Source organism: Aulonocara sp. 'chitande type north' Nkhata Bay, linkage group LG3 (assembly GCF_057382095.1).
Source record: "Aulonocara sp. 'chitande type north' Nkhata Bay isolate Kocher_YH1m ecotype deep benthic linkage group LG3, A_spYH_male_GT1.1, whole genome shotgun sequence".
Taxonomy (NCBI): Eukaryota; Metazoa; Chordata; class Actinopteri; order Cichliformes; family Cichlidae; genus Aulonocara; species Aulonocara sp. 'chitande type north' Nkhata Bay.
Window position 1 is genome coordinate 59,328,901 of NC_141346.1, and position 20,391 is coordinate 59,349,291.

The window sequence follows — 20,391 nt, forward strand, 5'->3', positions numbered from 1 at the left end:
GTGGGCGTTAAGGCGTCTGGGGAGGGAACTCAAAACTGGATTATAGATTATTTATATTATATATTGATATTATTTATCTGAATATTTATCTATCATAACTCTGTTTCTACACTCACTTTATATGAGTGCTTGTTGTTTCTTGTATATTTGCTGACAACTCAGTTTCCCTCCTGGATTAATAAAGTTTCTCTGATTCTGAAATACAGTGAGCCATTATATTTGTAGTTTCTAACAAACAATATAAAGGCTCAGAAACCGATAGTGCCACAGCACGTCCCTCTGGCAGCTGAAGGAACTTTTATACAAAGGACTTTGTAATTGAAGCTTTATTAATACAGGTCGGCTCATTGAGACTCAATGTCTCATTTACAAGAGAGATCTGTTCCAGACACACATATTAAAATTACAACAATAAAAGAAAAGTTTGTGTAATGTACTCAGTCACATTAAAAACGAGAACAAGTTTCCAGAGATGGTTTCACAAAAACATGTGTACGTCTTTTGAAGTCTGCAAGTGAAATCAACGGAGAGCCTTAAATCCTTCGGTTATGTTTTCCATGAAGACGGAGCAGAAAAGGAGAACGCCTTCTTCCCAAGCTCTGCATGAACTGATGGAACAGTGGATGTGAAGATGTCCTGAGACTGCAGGCTGTGACTAAACTGTTTGCCTAACATGTACTCTGATAAATAGGAGGCAGTAACCCAGAAACAGATTGATAGATAAAATGATACTAATGGACCATCCTGTGTAAGACCAATGAGGACCAGTTAACCAGAGAACACAGAGTACAGTGGTGTGTTAAAGGTTTACAGACAGTTATAAATCTTAATGCCCCATGATGGACAAAATCCAACAGATGAAGAGAGCGAGCAGAGTCATTCATATAAATCATGTCACTGTAATCCAGGGCAGGTAAAAAAAAGGTGGCAGCAACAAGCTTTTTCCTGTGAAACATGATCTGTTCCTGGAAGAGAAGCCCAACTTCAGCCTCAGTGTCTTTATTAGATGTTCAATGTGTGGCTTATAGGAACGACTGTCATCAACCACAATACCGAGGTATGTGTACGAGGCCACAGTTTCAATAGAAATACTTTGAGCAGATACAGGAGAAGGAAATAAAGCCGGACCCTCTTTCTGTTTGTGAACAACATGACTTTGGTTTTTTCTACATTTAAAGCCAGTCTGAGCCAGCTGAGACTGAATACTATCAACAGCTGCTGTAATGGCTTGAAAACTATGTTGATGGTATAAAATGAACAGATGCATCTAGATTTTGTGCCACACCGTTGACATAAGTAGCCCAGGACAGAACCCTGTGCACTCGTTTAGTGACATTTAAAAAGCTGGAAGAGAGACCATTGAGCTGAACGCACTGCTGATGTCCAAAAGAACATTAGAGAAGCAGCCAGCTGCTCGGTCTGAAAGGCCTATTTCCAGTAATCTATGACATAAAATGCTGTGGTCAGCAGCTCAGCTCATAAACCAAGGGACTGGGAGCAGCTGCTGCTGAGTGTTGCTGGAGTTCCTGTGCTGTTAGATCCTCATCCTCTCCACGCAGCTTGGAAGTAGGTGAAGTTGTGCCAGAAGAGTTTTTGTTGTGGTCAACAGTGTCAAAGACTTTGATAGATCAATAAAAAGAGCTGCACAGTAGTTCTTTGCATCCAGCGCTTCATAGACGTCTTTGAGAACTTTTATCGAAGCAGTTCCAGTACTGTGCAGTTTCCTAAAACCAGACTGGAAGGGAGATAAAATCCCATTTTCATCCAGATACCTTTGAAGTTGATTATTTACCAGCCTTTGAAGAACCTTAGATAAGACACAGAGTTTGGAAATTGGCCTGTAATTACTAACTGTTGAAGAATCACCAGCTTTCAGTGGGGGAGTACAGAGGCACACTTCCACATCTGTGGTAAAGCCTTCTGTTGTAGAGAAAGATTAAAAATATAAGACACTGGCTCAGCTATGATATTTGCAGCCAAGTGCAAGAAGGAAGGAGAACGATTGTGAGGACGAGTTTCTGGTGTTGGGGCTATTCAAAGCCTTACAAACCTCTTCTACTGTGACAGGTGTGAAGGAAAAGGTATCAGTAAGCAGGAACTACGAGCAGAGTTGTGTGCAAGAGGTTTACCATCAGATACTGTGCTGAACAAAGAACAAGAAGCAACAAAGTGTTTGTTAAAGCAACATTTCAGTTTTGTCTGACACAGGAGTGGAGTCGATATTTAAGTGAGGAGGAAGCTCTGAGGAGTCACAGCTGGCAGAGACACTTTATGAAAAAGCAACAGAAGAGTGAAAACATTTCGTGTTTCTAGAAAGATCTTTCAGCTCACAGCTGCTCACAGACTGTATTTACAAGTGACAAACTGCAACTCTACAGTACATCTACAGTATATATCAAATATATTCTGTATTCAAATCTATTGAGTGATGTTTGAAAGTCTTTCCAGGTGAGTTTGATCCAGGAGGGTCTGAAGCCAAAGTCAGACAGAGACTGTGCAGAGACTGTAGAAGGACAGCAGCAGCAGAGCAGTCCAGATACACTGATGATCCTCTGTCAGATCCAGAGGGACACACAGGGATGATGCTGGACTCTACATTGTGTCTGACAGTGGAGCTGTTCTCAGAGCAGTTCACTCTGCAGCACTGACAGTCATCTGCACTTCTTCTCATTCCTCTGTCAGTCACTGCTGGATGAAGCTCTCCTCTCCACCTCCCAGTAACATGGCCCAGTCAGAGCGTCTCTACACACAAGCTGCTGCTGCTTCAACCTCTCTGGATCATCAGGACACAGCTCCTCCTCTCTCAGCACACACACCGTCCTGTTTACCATCGGCTCCACCTGCAGAGAGAAGAAGGAAGAGCAGAGGAGATAAACGAGTGTTTCCAGAGACTCTTCATCAGCTGTCAGTCAGTGATGCAGCACATCCAGTATAAAGAGCAGCAGGGACTTCAGTGCTGGGACTGTACTAGGACTCATTGTTGCTTCACTTTTTATAATCTTTGGATTTTTATTGAAGTTGATGAAAATGTTTTTCCCTCCTAGTTTGAGTTTGGACTTTCATTCATTAGAAGAACCTTGGTGTATCCACTCGGAGCTCTGTAGGAACCCCAACAACAAGCCCAACAATCCAGATGGATGGTTCCAGCTGTTAACTGGAGGAATTCCATCCAAACATCTGCTCTCACTAAATTCTTCCTCACCTACAGACTGTGTTCTTCACTGCTTTAAACTTGGAAATGAATGCAGTCATTGGTCTGCGTGCTGCTTTGTTCAGAGAGCTGATTGGCTGTTGACAGTGTTTGATCAGAGCGTGTCAGCCGTTACTATGGTGACCATAAAGGTCAGAAACAGGAAGTGTTTGTGTCCAATCCTGAAGCCTGTCACCATTCTCCTCTCACAGCTTCACTGAGAAGCTGCAGCTTTACAGGAAACACTGGATCTTTGTTTCATACTGACTGTGTTTAGTACGATACTGCTGACAGCACCACCCACTCACTCCATCACTCTACTTACAGTAGAGTCTCCAGTCTGTAGTCTGGACTCTGTTGAAGGTCAGACAGCTGCTTCACATCTGGATCCTTCAGGAAGTTCCAACTCAGGTCCAGCTCTCTCAGATGGGAGGGGTTGGACTTCAGTGCTGCTGCCAGATAATCACAGCTGATCTCTGACAAAAAACAGCTCCTCAATCTGTATAAAGAATGAAAGATGTAAGTTTATTAGACAAAGTGTGAGCTTGAAATCATTCAGTGTTTCATCATCTGTTCAGAGCTGAAGAAGGTTCAGAATGTAGAAGTTTAGAAAATGGAAACTCCAAACAGCTGAAGCCAACAGGAAGCAGCATCAAACAAACACAACAAGAGAAAAAACTCTGAATGTTTGGTAAATGGACTGGTTCTTATATAGTGCTTTTCCACTCTTCTGAGCACTCAAAGCGCTTTACACAACTTGTGCATTCACCCATTCACACAACTGACATTCACACACATTCATACTCCGATGAATGCATCGGAGAGCAATTTCGGGTTAGTATCTTGCCCAAGGATATTTGGCATGCAGACTAGGGGAAGCCGGGAATCAAACCACCAACCTTCCGATCAGTAGATGACCTGCTCTACCACCTGAGCAACAGCCACCCAGTTTCACATTAAAGTCGTACATTTCTCATAAAAACAGGACAAAGACGTGAAAAAGTCGTGTTTTTCCTTCCAGGAACCACAAGGCTTCACTTTTAAAGGTGAAGTGTGAAAGAAATGGACATATTTGAAGTCCAACACCTTTTTCCAGTCACATTATTAAAGCAGACAAACTACAAGCTCATTTTCATTCCAACAAGTCATCTTCTGACCTGGACTAACAACACTGGTCTCCATGTGCAGCTGGCTGTGAGACCAGTGCTCAGGGAGCGTCTACAAAGTGCAACACTGAAAGAACATCACACACTCATTTGCTTCCAGCACTTCCACACAAACATCTACTGTCATTATTGTCACCAAACTCTGTGGATCCTTTATTGCAAATTCAAATGGGATCAAATGGTCAGACAAAAGAGGGTTATGAGGAAATATGATGAAATGTTGTGTATTAGCAACAAGTTATTGAATCATTTTCCTCAGAAACCAAACAAAATGATTGACAAACATGTTTTTACAAACTCAGTGTTGGACTTGGATCAGCAGGATAAGCTGATGTTTAAAGGCATTTGAGTGTCGCTGTATGAGAGTCCAGTTATTACTCAATATTTATGGATGATGTTCTTTCAGTGTTGCACTTTGTAGACGCTCCCTGAGCCTCACAGCCAGCTGCACATGGACCAGCTGACATTACCCAGCATTAGAGGCGGCAGTAAAAAAATGGATTTTCCTATTTAAATGGTTTTAATTTGAATAAAGCGATGTTGATTCATTCAATCCTGAATCGATTTTTAATATAAATGTATTTTGCCAGAATCTCAGGCTAAAGCTCCCAAAAGTATTTCAACAACAAGCAAACAGATAAAACAGTAAATGAGAGCAGCTAAACACACAAAGATGGAAACACAGAGCGTGGATCGTTCACTCGACGGCACGTACACGGACACGCCGTCGGGGCTGAAAGTGGACAGCTCACAGATCCTGAAGCTGCAGGTTTCATCTGTCTCCAACCAAAACTGACTGAACCAGCAGCAGAAGAAGATCCAAACTACGCTTTACGTTTGATGAACATCGTCATGAGTTCTCTCTGACTTTGACGTTTACTTCCTGCACAGCTCTCTCTCTCTCAGTGTACTTCAAGAACAGTTTACCTTCAAAAATCTGTTTCCTGCATTATTCACTGCTTATTACGCACCAGTCTGCTGTTGTGTTCACTGCTGTCGGCCTCCGAAAACAAAGCCTCATTTCTGCTGTTCAATACTGAAGAAATTTAAACCTTTTAAAATGATGACAGATTACAAACTCTCAGCTGCCTGTAATTGTCACGGTTCTGGGTCCGTTGGACCCAGTATTTTGAGTTTATTATGTTTTGGTTTTTGCATTATGGATTGTTTTCTGATGTTCTGGTGCTTTGTTTATTCTTGGTGAGGGATCAGTTCTTAGGTTTTGGGTTCTCATGTGGTTTACAGTTTCTGTTCAGTGTCTAGTCTGTCTCTCAGTGTCATGTCTGCATCCGGTTTAGTAATTCTTGTTTCCTGTTTTATTGTGAAAGTCTTTGTCTTACGGGAGAGCTAAGCTGCTTAGTGTGTGCAGCTTAGCTCTCCCGTCTCATTAACCCTGATCTCTCCGAGCTGTGTCAAAGTCAAAGTCAAAGTCAACTTTATTGTCAATTCTGCCACATGTACAGGACATACAGAGAATAGAAACTTCGTTACTCTCAATCCCTAGATAAAATAGAAAATGAACATTTAAATATAAGAGTGATTAAAAATGCAAGTAAAATATTTTAAAGTAAAAAAATTAAATAATATAATACAATTTTACATATAACAAGAAAGCTATACAATATACAATATAAGGGTAAATGACATTGAGTGCAAACCAGGCAGAGTAGTGCAAATAGGCAAATAGTGCAAATGGAGATTTGGTAATGTACGGTATGAGATAGTGTAACACAAAGTCTTATGAGGTAATGGCAGTCCAATGCTCCACAAAGTGACTGGTAACTGGTGCAGGCCAGTGAGTGAGTCAGAGAGTGTGTGTGTGTGTGTGTGACAGAGTTCAGTGAGACCGTGGAGGAGAGAGGGGAGAGGGGGCAGAAACGGGAGGGAGTTAAGCTTCCTGACAGCCTGATGGATGAAGCTGTCCTTCAGCCTGCTGGTCCTGGCCTGGAGACTCCGCAGTCTCCTCCCCGACGGCAGCAGCTTGAAGAAGCTTTGCATTGGGTGCGTGGGATCAGCCGCTATGCAAAGGGCTTTTTTAGTGAGACGGGTGCTGTAAATGTCCTGGAGGGAGGGGAGAGAGACACCAATGATCCTCTCTGCAGCTCTCACTATGCGTTGGAGGGTTCTATGACAGGACGCATTGCAGGCTCCAAACCACACAGTGATGCAGCTCGACAGGATGCTCTCGATGGTGCCTCTGTAGAAAGTGTGCATGATGGGGGCTGGTGCTCCTGCTCTTCTTAGTTTGCGGAGAAAGAAGAGACGCTGCTGTGATTTCTTGGCCAGTGCTGTGGTGTTGTACGTCCAGGAGAGATCCTCTGTGATGTGCACACCCAAGAACTTGGTGCTGCTCACTCTCTCCACAGACGCTCCGTCAATGGTCAGAGGAGCATGTTGGGTGTGCATTCTCCTGAAGTCCACAACAATCTCCTTCGTCTTCTCCACATTCAGAGAGAGATTGTTGTCAGCACACCACGTGGCCAGGCGTCTCACCTCACTTCTGTAGTCGGTCTCATCCCTGTTGCTAATGAGACCCACCACCGTTGTGTCGTCCGCAAACTTGATGAAGAGGTTGGAGCTGTATGATGGAGTGCAGTCATGGGTCAGCAGAGTGAAGAGGAGGGGGCTCAGCACACATCCCTGCGGGGCCCCCGTGTTTAAAATGATGGTGCTGGATGTGTTACTGCCGACCCGTACTGTTTGAGGTCTTCCGGTGAGGAAATCCAACAGCCAGTTGCACAGTGAGGTGTTGAGCCCCAGCTGGACCAGTTTTTGAGTGAGCTGTTGGGGGATTATAGTGTTGAATGCTGAACTGAAATCTATGAACAGCATTCGAACATATGAGTCTTTTTTGTCCAGGTGTGTGAGTGCCGAGTGGAGTGCAGTGGAGATGGCATCATCGGTTGAGCGGTTGGGCCGATACGCAAACTGGAAGGGATCCAGGGAGGGGGGGCAGGACAGTCTTGATGTGTTGCATGACTAGTCGCTCGAAGCACTTCATCAGGATGGGAGTAAGTGCAACAGGTCGGTAGTCATTAAAGCAGGAGGGAGATGACTTTTTTGGGACCGGAATGATTGTGGTGGCTTTAAAACATGTGGGGACGACAGCCTGGATGAGTGATATGTTGAAGATGTCTGTGAAGACATCAGTGAGTTCCACTGCACAGTCTCTCAGTACACGACCAGGAATGTTGTCAGGACCCGGAGCTTTACGTGCATTGATCCTGCTGAGGGATCTCCTCACGCTGTCCGGGGACAGAGTCATCACCTGGTCACCAGGAGGGGGTGGGGTCTTCTGTGCAGTGGTGCTGTTTTGGACTTCAAAGCGAGCAAAGAAAGTGTTCAGCTCGTTCAGCAGGGGGATAGTGCTATCACAGGTCTGTGGTGGGGGCTTGTAATCTGTGATGGTCTGAATGCCCCGCCACAGGCTCCGTGAGTCTCTGCTGTCTTTGAAGTGATGCGATATTTTCCTGGAGTACTGTCTCTTAGCCTCTCTGATGCCACGGGAAAGGTTGGCCCTAGCTCCTCCTCTCCCTCCTGTTGCCCATTCGCTGATTACCACCCTGTGTATATTAGCCCTGTGTTTTCCTGTGCTCAGTGTCGCGTCGTACCCTCAGATTATGCCTGTGTGTTCTTGGTCTCAGTATTCCGTCCTCACTTCATGTTTGTTTTCCTGCCAGCAATAAAGCTGAGGTTTTTTGAGTTACATTCAATTTTTCGAGTCCTGCATTTGGATCCTCATCTCTGCCTGTCGCACACAGAGCCCTGACAGTAATCAAACCTCTGTAACTTTGCTTCACTTCATCAGCATCAGCTCATGTTCACATGTTGATTCATGGTTTGCTTCAGTTTTTGATGGACTGCAGAATATTTTGAAGGTTATCTGCTATAAAAAGCCAGAACAGGAAAATCTGCTTCATGTGTTTCTGTTTGATCCTCAGTGACTTTGACACAAAGGCCTCTGCTGTGATGATCACACCTCTGATCAAGTCTCACAGTGTCAGCTTTGTTTTTATACATATGGATATGTGCTGATAAATGATCAGAATTATAATATTTCCCACTGTCTGCTGTGTGCCATGACCTTTGACCTGCTAAAGACAGTCAGCTGTGGATTATTCATTGTTGTGTCTGATACTTAGAACTGTGAGGAAGAACACTACACAGTTAATCAGGGTCCCCTCTCTCTGAATCAGGAAAGGTGGGCAGGCCGCGTGTGGGCCGCGGGCCATACGTTGAGTCTCACTGTTTGAAATGTGAACATTGTTCTGCTGCAGTCAATGGACTAAACCAGAGAAGAAGAAAACAGACTTTACCATGAAGATCCTCAGTGTGGATCAGTATAATATCAGCCTGATGTCTGCAGTTTAGTGTCAGCACAACTTTCACATCATATTCATCTCAGCACAACTAAAACATGCTGACTGACCTCAGATTTTCAAGTCCACATCCTGGACTCTCCAGGAAACCACACAGATGCTTCACTCCTGAATCCTGCAGCTTGTTGTTTCCTCTCAGGTCCAGCTGTCTCAGATAGGAGGGGTTGGACTTCAGTGCTGCTGCCAGATAATCACAGCTGATCTCTGACAAATCACAGTCCATCAATCTGTATAAAGAATGAAAGATGTAAGTTTATTAGACAAACTGTGAGCTTGAAATCATTCAGTGTTTCATCATCTGTTCAGAGCTGAAGAAGGTTCAGAATGTAGAAGTTTAGAAAATGGAAACTCCAAACAGCTGAAGCCAACAGGAAGCAGCTTCAAACAGGAAACTGTGCAGAGTTTCAGACTATATGTCCTGATGCAGCCAGTTGGATTTTGGAGATTTGAATCTCTGTTCTGTGACTAAGTCCTTGAATCATTTCTTCCAGTTGGTCCAACAAGACAGACTAAGTGTTGCACATGTGTTGTGGCTCCATTAGGGGAGCTTCTAAATGTGATGTGATGGCCCCTCTGGGTCTGTCAGGTCACAGGACTGAAGAGAGCTCAAACTGGGCACACAGTTGTTCCACTCTGGGCCAAAGACTCTATACTGGGACTGAGGGCCTGCTTTGACTGCACCCACTGGCACTTTTTAAAGGCTCATGTTCTCACTTAGATCATCGATTTCTACTTACATTTCTTTCTGGGAAAAATGGGGATTACTTTGGAAACAGGAAGTATTTTCCCCAATAAGCAGCCCTGGATTAGTAAATCACTCCAACATGTTCTCAGGCAGAAGAAGCTGTCTTGTTATGAGGGAGAGAAGAAAAAGATTGAGGCACATAAACTTGTTGAAAGAGAGATAAAGCAGCTAAAATCAGGTGTAAAAGTAAAGCAGAGGATGAGCTGCATAAAGGACACTCAAGGCTGGCTTGGAAAGGAATGAAGTCCATGGTGGGGATGCAGAACAAGGAGCAAAGATGAATGTGATGCTGAATCAGCAGAAGACTTGGACTCATTTGATTCCAGCTTTGATATCATTGATTTCAATGAAGAGCTTTGTGATTGTAGCAAAGGGCTGGTAGCTCTGAGAGTCCCACTGATGAGGTGTTTGTGTGGAAATCTCTTAGTGGGACCAAAGAGAGAAAAAGCCCTGGTCCTGATGCTGTGGGAGGGAAATGATTGAAGTGTGCTGTGAGGAACTGACTGTGAGATCTTCACACATTTTCCAGTCCTCCTTGGAACAACAGGAAGTTCCCAGCATATGGAAACAAAGGTTAAGTGTCCTATGGCACTCAGTAGGTATGGTTACCGGTATCCGGTGCCATTGTGGCACTAGTTCTGACATAAACGGTAGTAATGTTGGGATTTAAATGGATATTCTTAGTGCTTATTTGGTGATTATATTGTTTTATGTATTTTAATAAGAGAGGGCCAGCTCTGAGTATAGTCTGAGCCAAAAGTACTGACAGGAAACTGCATGCTTTTGCAGAGCACAGGAGGTGCAGACAGAAAATGACACTAAGCAGAGTGTTTTGATCAAAACTTAGAGTGTGTGACGTGCTGCGGAAATATATAAATAACCATGCTTGCTGCTGCTGCTTTCAGACCTGAGCGTGTGTGTTCGTGTGTTCAGGTCTCCGTTCTTGGGAATGTAAAATAAAGATCATTTTTTGAGCTTTGACCACCCTGGGTGCAGTCTTTCTTTGCCACCAAAAGAATTCAATGAACGAAATTTAATAGTAACCAGACCGAAAAGCAGCGCACATCTTGGTGCTTTTTTTTTCCTGAGATGTCATACACTTTGGATTATAGCCAATCATTTTACCTTTCCAAGGACAGTAGGCGGGCCCAGGTATGTATGTTCTTTTAGAGCAGAGCTACAGATTAAAAATGCCCAAGGTGAAGCGGTCAAAGTCTGGCTGTACTTCACAGCAAAAGATGCAAACTCAGTAGCCTGCAACAAGTGCTTTAAGGTGATACTGTGAAAAGGAGGTAACTCCTCGAATCTGATGACACACCTGGCGACACATAGCGTTTTTTTAAAGGCCGAGAAATGCACCGTATTTGATAGCTTGCTGCAAGACCTCACACCGAGCGCATCTACTGCGGGTGTTGTTAGATTTATATTGTTTATTGTCATTTATGCTTAGAAATATTAAACCATATATGCTTAGAGGTGTATAATTGATTGTGTAGTGATAGGATGTGTGATCTTTGGCAGTCTGCATAGGCTTGGTGTGCATTCTAGAGTGTTCTGACATTCACACCCACATTCTGGGAGCATGGGAGAGGTCGTACCTTCTCTTATTGTTTTATGGTAGGATAAACGTATCTATATCTGTTTTAGGCTAAGTGCCTTTTGTTTAGATGAACTTTTGGACTTCCAAACCAGCAGGTTTAGGGAAGTCATTTATGGGGTCACACTGACCTGTAGAATGTTTAGCTGATTTTAGAGTTTAGAAATGTGTTAACATAGAATGTAGAACTATTGTAGAGACACTGACACTGCCCTCAATATAATAAAGGCCTCACTTTGTCGTGAACTTAGGAGTAGATTGTAGGAGACCCCTCCCCCACTTGAACTGTGAAAGTAAAACAGAGAAGAGTTAATGCTGAGTGGAAATTCCCCAGAGTATGTTTGGGTGGGGGTCTCAACATTTGTAACTGGATAACTGTGGTCTGGAAGGGAGAAGGGTTTTATGACCTCTAGGGAGTCACCTACACCCACAGTGTTTTAACTGTCACGCACACACATCCACACGCACACTCACTTATGTGCACTCACTCACACATACACACAGGTATGCGTACACAGTCACACACGAGCACTCATATAGGCACGCGGGAACGTGCACATGTAGGCATTCACGGGTTCGCACACACACAAGTGAAAGTAGGTAAACATAGTACTTAGTTTTATGGCACCTTGTAGAGGGTTTAGAAGCGGGGTCACTGATACAAAACTGCATGTAACAGACAAAGGAGTTGAGATCTGCAGAGAAAGTCCGGGGTCCTGTACATCTCCCTTCTAGAAGGTGTAATCAATAAGTGTGTATTAATAAAAGTGTTGTTAATTGACTACTGAGTCCCGGTGTTCTTTCTGGAGTCCTGACGAATATACGAACCGGGGTGAAACTGCTTTTGCAACATACCACACACACACACACACACACACACACGCAAGGTACTCTTTGTTTGCATGTAGACGTCATATGTTAATGTACCTATGTATATTCATGTAACCTCAATAAAAGAGCAGTGTTACGGGGGAGCAGATGAGAGCAACTGGGGTCAAGCGAAGGAACATTGTTTGTCCAGTTCTCTCCTGTGCACGAGAAACATGAAGAACTTTGCCTACTCGTGTCTTGCTTTGCTGTGTAATTACATTGTCTTCAACGTTCCAGCGAATAGGTTTAAGCTACAAACCTATCAGGTGTGGTGCCTGTTATCGGACCCGGAGTTAGCAACATCCCCCACGAACCCGAAGAGGAGAGTCCTGGCACCTAGCCCTGCCAGTGTAGCAGAAATGATGGCGGATGATGATGGCAGCAGCAGCAATTCTTCTCTGGGTGAGTAGCTTAATGTTGTTTGTGTGTAATTTACGTTGAGTAGGCTAACCACGTTATTACATTAATGCATGTAAGGTGAACTAACAGACACCGTCGTAGTTACTTGCGGCTGTCTTCTTGTTTGATGGCAGATACTCCCTTCACCCTGGCCAAAAAGGCAAAAATGACCAAAGAAAAAGTAGAAAACAGCTAAACATGAGAGGTTTTAGGACAAAGTTTGTGTTTTTTCCATTCTTTAAGCACCGTTTAAGCACCGGCACCATTTCAAAAGTACCAGGTTGGCACCGGTATTGGACAAAACCTAAATAATACCCATCCCTAGTACTCAGTGACGATGGTCCTGTGGCCCCACCACCTCCACCTCTTTGTAAAGGAACTAACTGTAATCTGAAGCTTCAAATGGAACTAAGAATTTCTCCACTAGGTGGCAGTGTCTGATGAGAAAGTGTTAGTGGAGCTGGCCTGGAGTCAGAAACAGGAAGATGCAGGATTTGGGCTTAAATGGGGGAAAGTGGTTCGCACTAGTGCCTTAAATCAAGAAGGTTGTAGGTTGAAGCTTGTTGGCCTTTCTGTGGAGGTTGGATGTTCTCCCACAGTCCAATGAAATGCTGCTTAGGTTCATTGGTGCTTCTAAATTGGCTGTAGGTGTGGATGTGAGAGAGTGCTTCTCTGTCTCTCTCTGTTGGCCCTGTGATGGACTGCTCACCTGTGCAGGTGGACCACGCCTCTTGCCCTATGACAGCTAGGGCACAGGCTGCAGCCCTGTGAGCCTAAGCTGAATAAACAGTTAGCAAAAGTGATTCATAGATGGCCTGAAATTCCCCAGTTAGCAGTTTGGTAGATAGCTATGACATGCTAATCCCATCCAGCAGTTGTATTCTACCTGTAAGCTGATCCCTGCTGAGCCAAAGCACTTTTTCATATGCAAATTACAACCTTTAATAGAAACCTATCCGATTGTTAAGTGATGACGTGACGAATCCTACTTCCGGGCCTAAAGTAGTCTGTGTTTAATATGGCTTTTGTGTTAACATGTTTAATGTTATGTATTTTCTTCTATTTGATCTCAAAAAGCTCCTAAAACAGTCAGTGATCACTGTTGACCGCCCTCGGCTTTTATTACTGCTAATCATTTATTTAAGCTCAGTTTTTAAAACCTTAGGATGTAACTACAGCCCAGCCCATGCAGCAGTATATGAATGACTAACCTCGTATTGTGGATGGATTATCTCAGTTGTTCTCCTGGCTGAAGTTTGGTCCTTTTAGAGCATCCTGCAATGCGATTACATTTGTTCCTGACCACCGAGAACACTCACGTTAACTTTTATCGAGTGGAAAAAAAGGTTAGCTTGTTTATACTATGCTAACATAGCTGTGTCGCTAGCGGTCACGTAGGACATCATTATATACCAGCTAGCCCAACTTCAGTAACCCTACAAACGTCACTGCTGTTTAGTTTTCTGTCTTCGTTTATGTTGGAAGTGATAACAGAGCAGTACGTTTTAATTTGTTTCTAAAACACCGCAGTCAGGACATGCTATATTGTATTTAGATAGAAGTTAGCGAGCTAACTCCCTGCTAACTTCTAACTCCATAAAATGTCATAAATTCCGTTTTCATGGTTGCCTGGATGTTAATCTCAATTGTTACACCTGGTAGAGCAGAACGCTGATCATTTTATTAAAGATGAAAGACTTTAGACAGTTTTTAAACTCTCAGTAATGCCATAGTAATCGTTTGATATATGGACGTGCAGCGGAGTTTAGGTCCAGACACGGCTAGTGACGTCAGACTGAACAACCGGATTGGTCAGCATCTTATTAGCCTGCTGTTAGCTTCATTCCACAGAAAACTGAGAGAAACTAACAGAGTTGATAAAGAATAAAGAGAAACGTGCTGATTTAAAGCCTTTGAAGTGCTACAGATGATCTCTGTCCACTTCTGTCCACTCATTCATTCATGTAAGCTTTCTAATGAATGAATAGTGGTATTGTAAAGCGCTTTGGGTGCCTTGAAAAGCGCTATATAAATCCAATCCATTATTATTATTATTATAATGCAGCTTTGATCTTCACAGTCTGCTTTATGAAACTCATTCTAACCCTGAATGTCAGAGTGTTCCTCCTTCTCTTTCCCATCATTCATGCTGGCAGTGGAGGAGATTTGGATGTTGGACTGTGTTTTGGATGATGTGTGTATGTTTGTGTTGGACTGCTGTCTGTAAAGCAAACGCACATTTTGCTTTGGATTTCAGTGTCAGACAGACTTTAAGGTGGAATGAAGAGTTGGAGAGTTTCACAGTGAATTATCCAGTGGAGGATTTTTCTTCTTCTTTGAAGGTTTGAAATGTGAACATTGTTCTGCTGCAGTCAATGGACTAAACCAGAGAAGAACAAAACAGACTTTACCATGAAGATCCTCAGTGTGGATCAGTATAATATCAGCCTGATGTCTGCAGTTTAGTGTCAGCACAACTTTCACATCATATTCATCTCAGCACAACTAAAACATGCTGACTGACCTCAGAGTTTCAAGTCCACATCCTGGACTCTCCAGGAAACCACACACATGCTTCACTCCTGAATCCTGCAGCTTGGTGTTGTAGCTCAGGTCCAGCTGTCTCAGATGGGAGGGGTTGGACTTCAGTGCTGCTGCCAGATAATCACAGCTGATCTCTGACAAACCACAGTCCATCAATCTGTATAAAGAATGAAAGATGTAAGTTTATTAGACAAACTGTGAGCTTGAAATCATTCAGTGTTTCATCATCTGTTCAGAGCTGAAGAAGGTTCAGAATGTAGAAGTTTAGAAAATGGAAACTCCAAACAGCTGAAGCCAACAGGAAGCAGCTTCAAACAAACACAACAAGAGAAAAAACTCTGAATGTTTCACACTAAAGTCGTACATTTCTCATAAAAACAGGACAAAGACGTGAAAAAGTCGTGTTTTTCCTTCCAGGAACCACAAGGCTTCACTTTTAAAGGTGAAGTGTGAAAGAAATGGACATATTTGAAGTCCAACACCTTTTTCCAGTCACATTATTAAAGCAGACAAACTACAAGCTCATTTTCATTCCAACAAGTCATCTTCTGACCTGGACTAACAACACCGGCCTCTACAGGGAGTGCAGAATTATTAGGCAAATGAGTATTTTGTCCACATCATCCTCTTCACGCATGTTGTCTTACTCCAAGCTGTATAGGCTGGAAAGCCTACTACCAAGTTTCAAGTTTCTTTATATGTCACATGCATAGTCATACAAGTATAACACACAGTGAAATGTAGCCTGACACGCTCCTCGACATGTGCAAAAATGGGGGGGGGGGGGGGGGGGGGGTAGAGGAAGAACATTATATATATATATATATAGTATGTACATTGGGTGAATGTGCAGTAGTAGCAGCAACCAGGTGAATTCTGTACATTAATATGAATAGACCTCTGACTATTTTACAGGATAGACAATATAAACATATTTAAAATTAAAGGAATTTGGAATGTACATTGTGCCTGGGTTTAGAGTGTCTGGAAGAGAGTCCTTTCTCAGTCAGTTATAGATGATGTGAGAGGGCCGGTGTGTGTGTTTAGGGCCCGGATGGCTTGGGGATAGAAGCTCCTCTTGAGTCTCTCTGTCCTTGCCCGGATGATGCGGAACCTTCTACCGGATTGCAGGAGTTGGAACAGTTTGTTGCCAGGATGGGACGGGTCCTTCAGTATCTGTGCTGCTCTAGTCCGGTATCTCCTGGTGTAGGTGTCCTGAAGCGGGGGGAGAGCAATCCTGCAGCAGCGTTCTGCTGTATGGATCACTCTCTGGAGAGCTTTTTGGTCCTTCACACAGCTGTTCCCAAACCACGATGTCATGTTCTGTGTGAGGATGCTCTCCACACCGCCTGTATAGAAAATCCTGAGGATCTTTGGAGAGACCCTGAACTTCCTCAGTTGTCGTAGGTGGTACAGGCGCTGCCTAGCCTTTTTGGTCTGGACCTGAATGTGGGCAGCCCATGTCAGGTCTGAGGAGATGTGGACACCAAGATACTTGAAGGACTGCACCCTCTCCACTGGAGCTCCATTGATGATAATGAGCTTGTTGTCTCTGTGCTGACCCCTTCTGAAGTCCACCACCAGCTCCTTGGTCTTGCTGACGTTCAGCTGGAGGTGGTTGTCCTGGCACCACAATGCCAGATTCTTCACTTCATCCATGTAGGCCGCCTCACCGTTGTTGGAGATGGCACCCAACACCACTGTGTCGTCAGCAAACTTCACAATGGTGTTGGAGCCATGGGTGGCCACACAGTCTGAAGTGTAGAGGGAGTAGAGCAGTGGTGAGAGGACACATCCCTGTGGTGCTCCTGTGTTGATGGTGATGCTGTTAGAGACGCATCTACCCACCCTCACCACCTGAGTTCTGCCAGTGAGTCAGCACAGGTCAGCACAGCAGCGCAGCAGACGGCCGGTGATGCCGTCTGGCCCCGCCGCCAATTAAGCATATTAGGTGATGTGCATCTCTGTAATGAGAAGGGGTGTGGTCTAATGACATCAACACCCTATGTCAGGTGTACATAATTATTAGGCAACGTCCTTTCCTTTGGCAAAACGGGTCAAAAGAAGGACTTGACAGGCTCAGAAAAGTCAAAAATAGTGAGATATCTTGCAGAGGGATGCAGCACTCTCAAAATTGCAAAGCTTCTGAAGCGTGATCATCAAACAATCAAGCATTTCATTCAAAATAGTCAACAGGGTTGCAAGAAGCGTGTGGAAAAACCAAGGCGCAAAATAACTGCCCATGAACTGAGAAAAGTCAAGCGTGCAGCTGCCAAGATGCCACTTGCCACCAGTTTGGCCATATTTCAGAGCTGCAACATCACTGGAGTGCCCAAAAGCACAAGGTGTGCAATACTCAGAGACATGGCCAAGGTAAGAAAGGCTGAAAGACGACCACCACTGAACAAGACACACAAGCTGAAACGTCAAGACTGGGCCAAGAAATATCTCAAGACTGTTTTTTCCAAGGTTTTATGGACTGATGAAATGAGAGTGAGTCTTGATGGGCCAGATGGATGGGCCCGTGGCTGGATTGGTAAAGGGCAGAGAGCTCCAGTCCGACTCAGACGTCAGCAAGGTGGAGGTGGAGTACTGGTTTGGGCTGGTATCATCAAAGATGAGCTTGTGGGGCCTTTTCGGGTTGAGGATGGAGTCAAGCTCAACTCCCAGTCCTACTGCCAGTTTCTGGAAGACACCTTCTTCAAGCAGTGGCACAGGAAGAAGTCTGCATCCTTCAAGAAAAACATGATTTTCATGCAGGACAATGCTCCATCACACGCGTCCAAGTACTCCACAGCGTGGCTGGCAAGAAAGGGTATAAAAGAAGAAAAACTAATGACATGGCCTCCTTGTTCACCTGATCTGAACCCCATTGAGAACCTGTGGTCCATCATCAAATGTGAGATTTACAAGGAGGGAAAACAGTACACCTCTCTGAACAGTGTCTGGGAGGCTGTGGTTGCTGCTGCACGCAATGTTGATGGTGAACAGATCAAAACACTGACAGAATCCATGGATGGCAGGCTTTTGAGTGTCCTTGCAAAGAAAGGTGGCTATATTGGTCGCTGATTTGTTTTTGTTTTGTTTTTGAATGTCAGAAATGTATATTTGTGAATGTGGAGATGTTATATTGGTTTCACTGGTAAAAATAAATAATTGAAATGGGTATATATTTGTTTTTTGTTAAGTTGCCTAATAATTATGGACAGTAATAGTCACCTGCACACACAGATATCCCCCTAAAATAGCTAAAACTAAAAACAAACTAAAAACTACTTCCAAAAACATTCAGCTTTGATATTAATGAGTTTTTTGGGTTCATTGAGAACATGGTTGATGTTCAATAATAAAATTATTCCTCAAAAATACAACTTGCCTAATAATTCTGTGCTCCGTGTATGTGCAGCTGGCTGTGAGACCAGTGCTCAGGGAGCGTCTACAAAGTGCAACACTGAAAGAACTAGAGATGGCACGATACCACTTTTTTATGTCCGATACCGATACCGATATCATAAATTTGGATATCTGCCGATACCGATATGAATCCGATATAGTGTTTTTTAATCAACAAAACTGTTTTTTTTTTAAATATCTTGCTGCATTTTGCAAGTCCGCAAGTTCATACTCAAGTTTAAAACAACAACTACACTAAAGCTATTCTGTTATACCTGTATACAAAAAAAAATATTTCATAGTTCAGCAATACTGATCAATCTAATAAACTTAAACCTACACCATCCTCCCTATTCTGATACTTTAAAGAGTACGTAGCGTAAATATTAAGAAACCTAACCAATAGGGTTCCAACTCCCAGCAACAACAAAAATAAATAAATAAAAATTAGGGAACCACCCCTCACGCGCCACCTCATGATGCTTAATCGACGTAATCAACCTTAATTTGATGCAGTGTGAAAAAAAATGCACAGAAATCAATTATTTTTCAAGAAATATTAAATAGATTCAACATCTTTCTTCAACAAAATTGCAGACTGCACAGATGGTACCTTCCCAAAGTAAAAAGTACTATAGCTTACTAGGGTATATATATTAGACTTAATAGTCACTATATACAGTAATTGACTTCTATTCATTTTACATCAAATTAAAACTTTGGGTGTCAGATAATTATTTATTAAAAGCTCGACATTTTAAATGAGAATAAGAAAGAAAAGTATGTCTTTGTGCCCCCTTTTCCCTGTTAATGCCCTATCGGCCCCCCTGGCTAAACTTTGCTAGATCCGCCCCTGCACAGTTACCAGCCGTCAGCTACGTAGAAAAAGATCCTGGTGTAGAAAGTAATATTAAATAAATTCTAACAACAGCTTATCAAGCTTAAACGTGCTGCTGTTGTTCAGCCGCTGGTTTCCTCTTTCTGGTGCAAAGTGGGCCAAAAACAAACAAGAGAGACGGACTCGCGACAGAAAAGCCGATCAGCTGATCATTTAAGCAGTTTCATGATTGAAGTAGCAGCAAGAAGAGGCAGTCGCTTGTTAAGCTTAACGTGGGAATGTTTTACAAACATTCAGAGATGGACTTACACACTTGCTTTACTTCTCTCGGGGATAACTTTGTCGGAGATGAAATGCCGGGTTGCTAGCGAAGCTCCACATGCTATCCAGACCACCGACAGGTCCCGCATGCCACAGCCGCTCTATCACGTGATGCATACTGCTCCGACGTGCTAACGTTCTGAGGCGAGTTACGGCGTGTTGCAAGTTTTGTGAGGCGCTTTCGTGATATTTAATGGATCGGATTACATTTTTTATTTTTCTCCGATATCGGATCCAGTAATTTAGGTCAGTATCGGACCGATACCGATACGTAATATCGGATCGGTCCATCTCTAGAAAGAACATCACACACTAGTTTGCTTCCAGCACTTTCACACAAACATCTACTGTCATTATTGTCACCAAACTCTGTGGATCCTTTATTGCAATTTCAAATGGGATCAAATGGTCAGACAAAAGAGGGTTATGAGGAAATATGATGAAATGTTGTGTATTAGCAGCAAGTTATTGAATCATTTTCCTCAGAAACCAAACAAAATGATTGACAAACATGTTTTTACAAACTCAGTGTTGGACTTGGATCAGCAGGATAAGCTGATGTTTAAAGGCATTTGAGTCTCGCTGTATGAGAGTCCAGTTATTACTCAATATTTATGGATGATGTTCTTTCAGTGTTGCACTTTGTAGACGCTCGCTGAGCCTCACAGCCAGCTGCACATGGACCAGCTGACATTACCCAGCATTAGAGGCGGGTGTAAAAAAATGGATTTTCCCATTTAAATGGTTTTAATTTGAATAAAGCGATGTTGATTCATTCAATCCTGAATCGATTTTTCATATAAATGTATTTTGCCAGAATCTCAGGCTAAAGCTCACAAAAGTATTTCAACAACAAGCAAACAGATAAAACAGTAAATGAGAGCAGCTAAACACACAAAGATGGAAACACAGAGCGTGGATCGTTCACTCGACGGCACGTACACGGACA

The 20,391-nt window shown here is 43.3% G+C and overlaps 1 protein-coding gene across 1 annotated transcript in view; it reads right to left on the reverse strand.

The window, feature by feature from the left end:
* Window positions 1–1,703: 1,703 nt before the first annotated feature.
* Window positions 1,704–20,391, reverse strand: part of LOC147336344 (ribonuclease inhibitor-like) — a 28,634-nt gene continuing 9,946 nt past the window's right edge. Inside the window, exons 4-7 of the mRNA XM_086286181.1 lie at window positions 14,871–15,047; window positions 8,786–8,962; window positions 3,516–3,689; window positions 1,704–2,840 (exon numbers count right to left, since the gene is read on the reverse strand). Coding sequence (XP_086142307.1) covers window positions 2,825–2,840; window positions 3,516–3,689; window positions 8,786–8,962; window positions 14,871–15,047 — 544 coding nt within the window. The 3' untranslated portion in view covers window positions 1,704–2,824. The remainder of the gene's footprint in view (window positions 2,841–3,515; window positions 3,690–8,785; window positions 8,963–14,870; window positions 15,048–20,391) is intronic.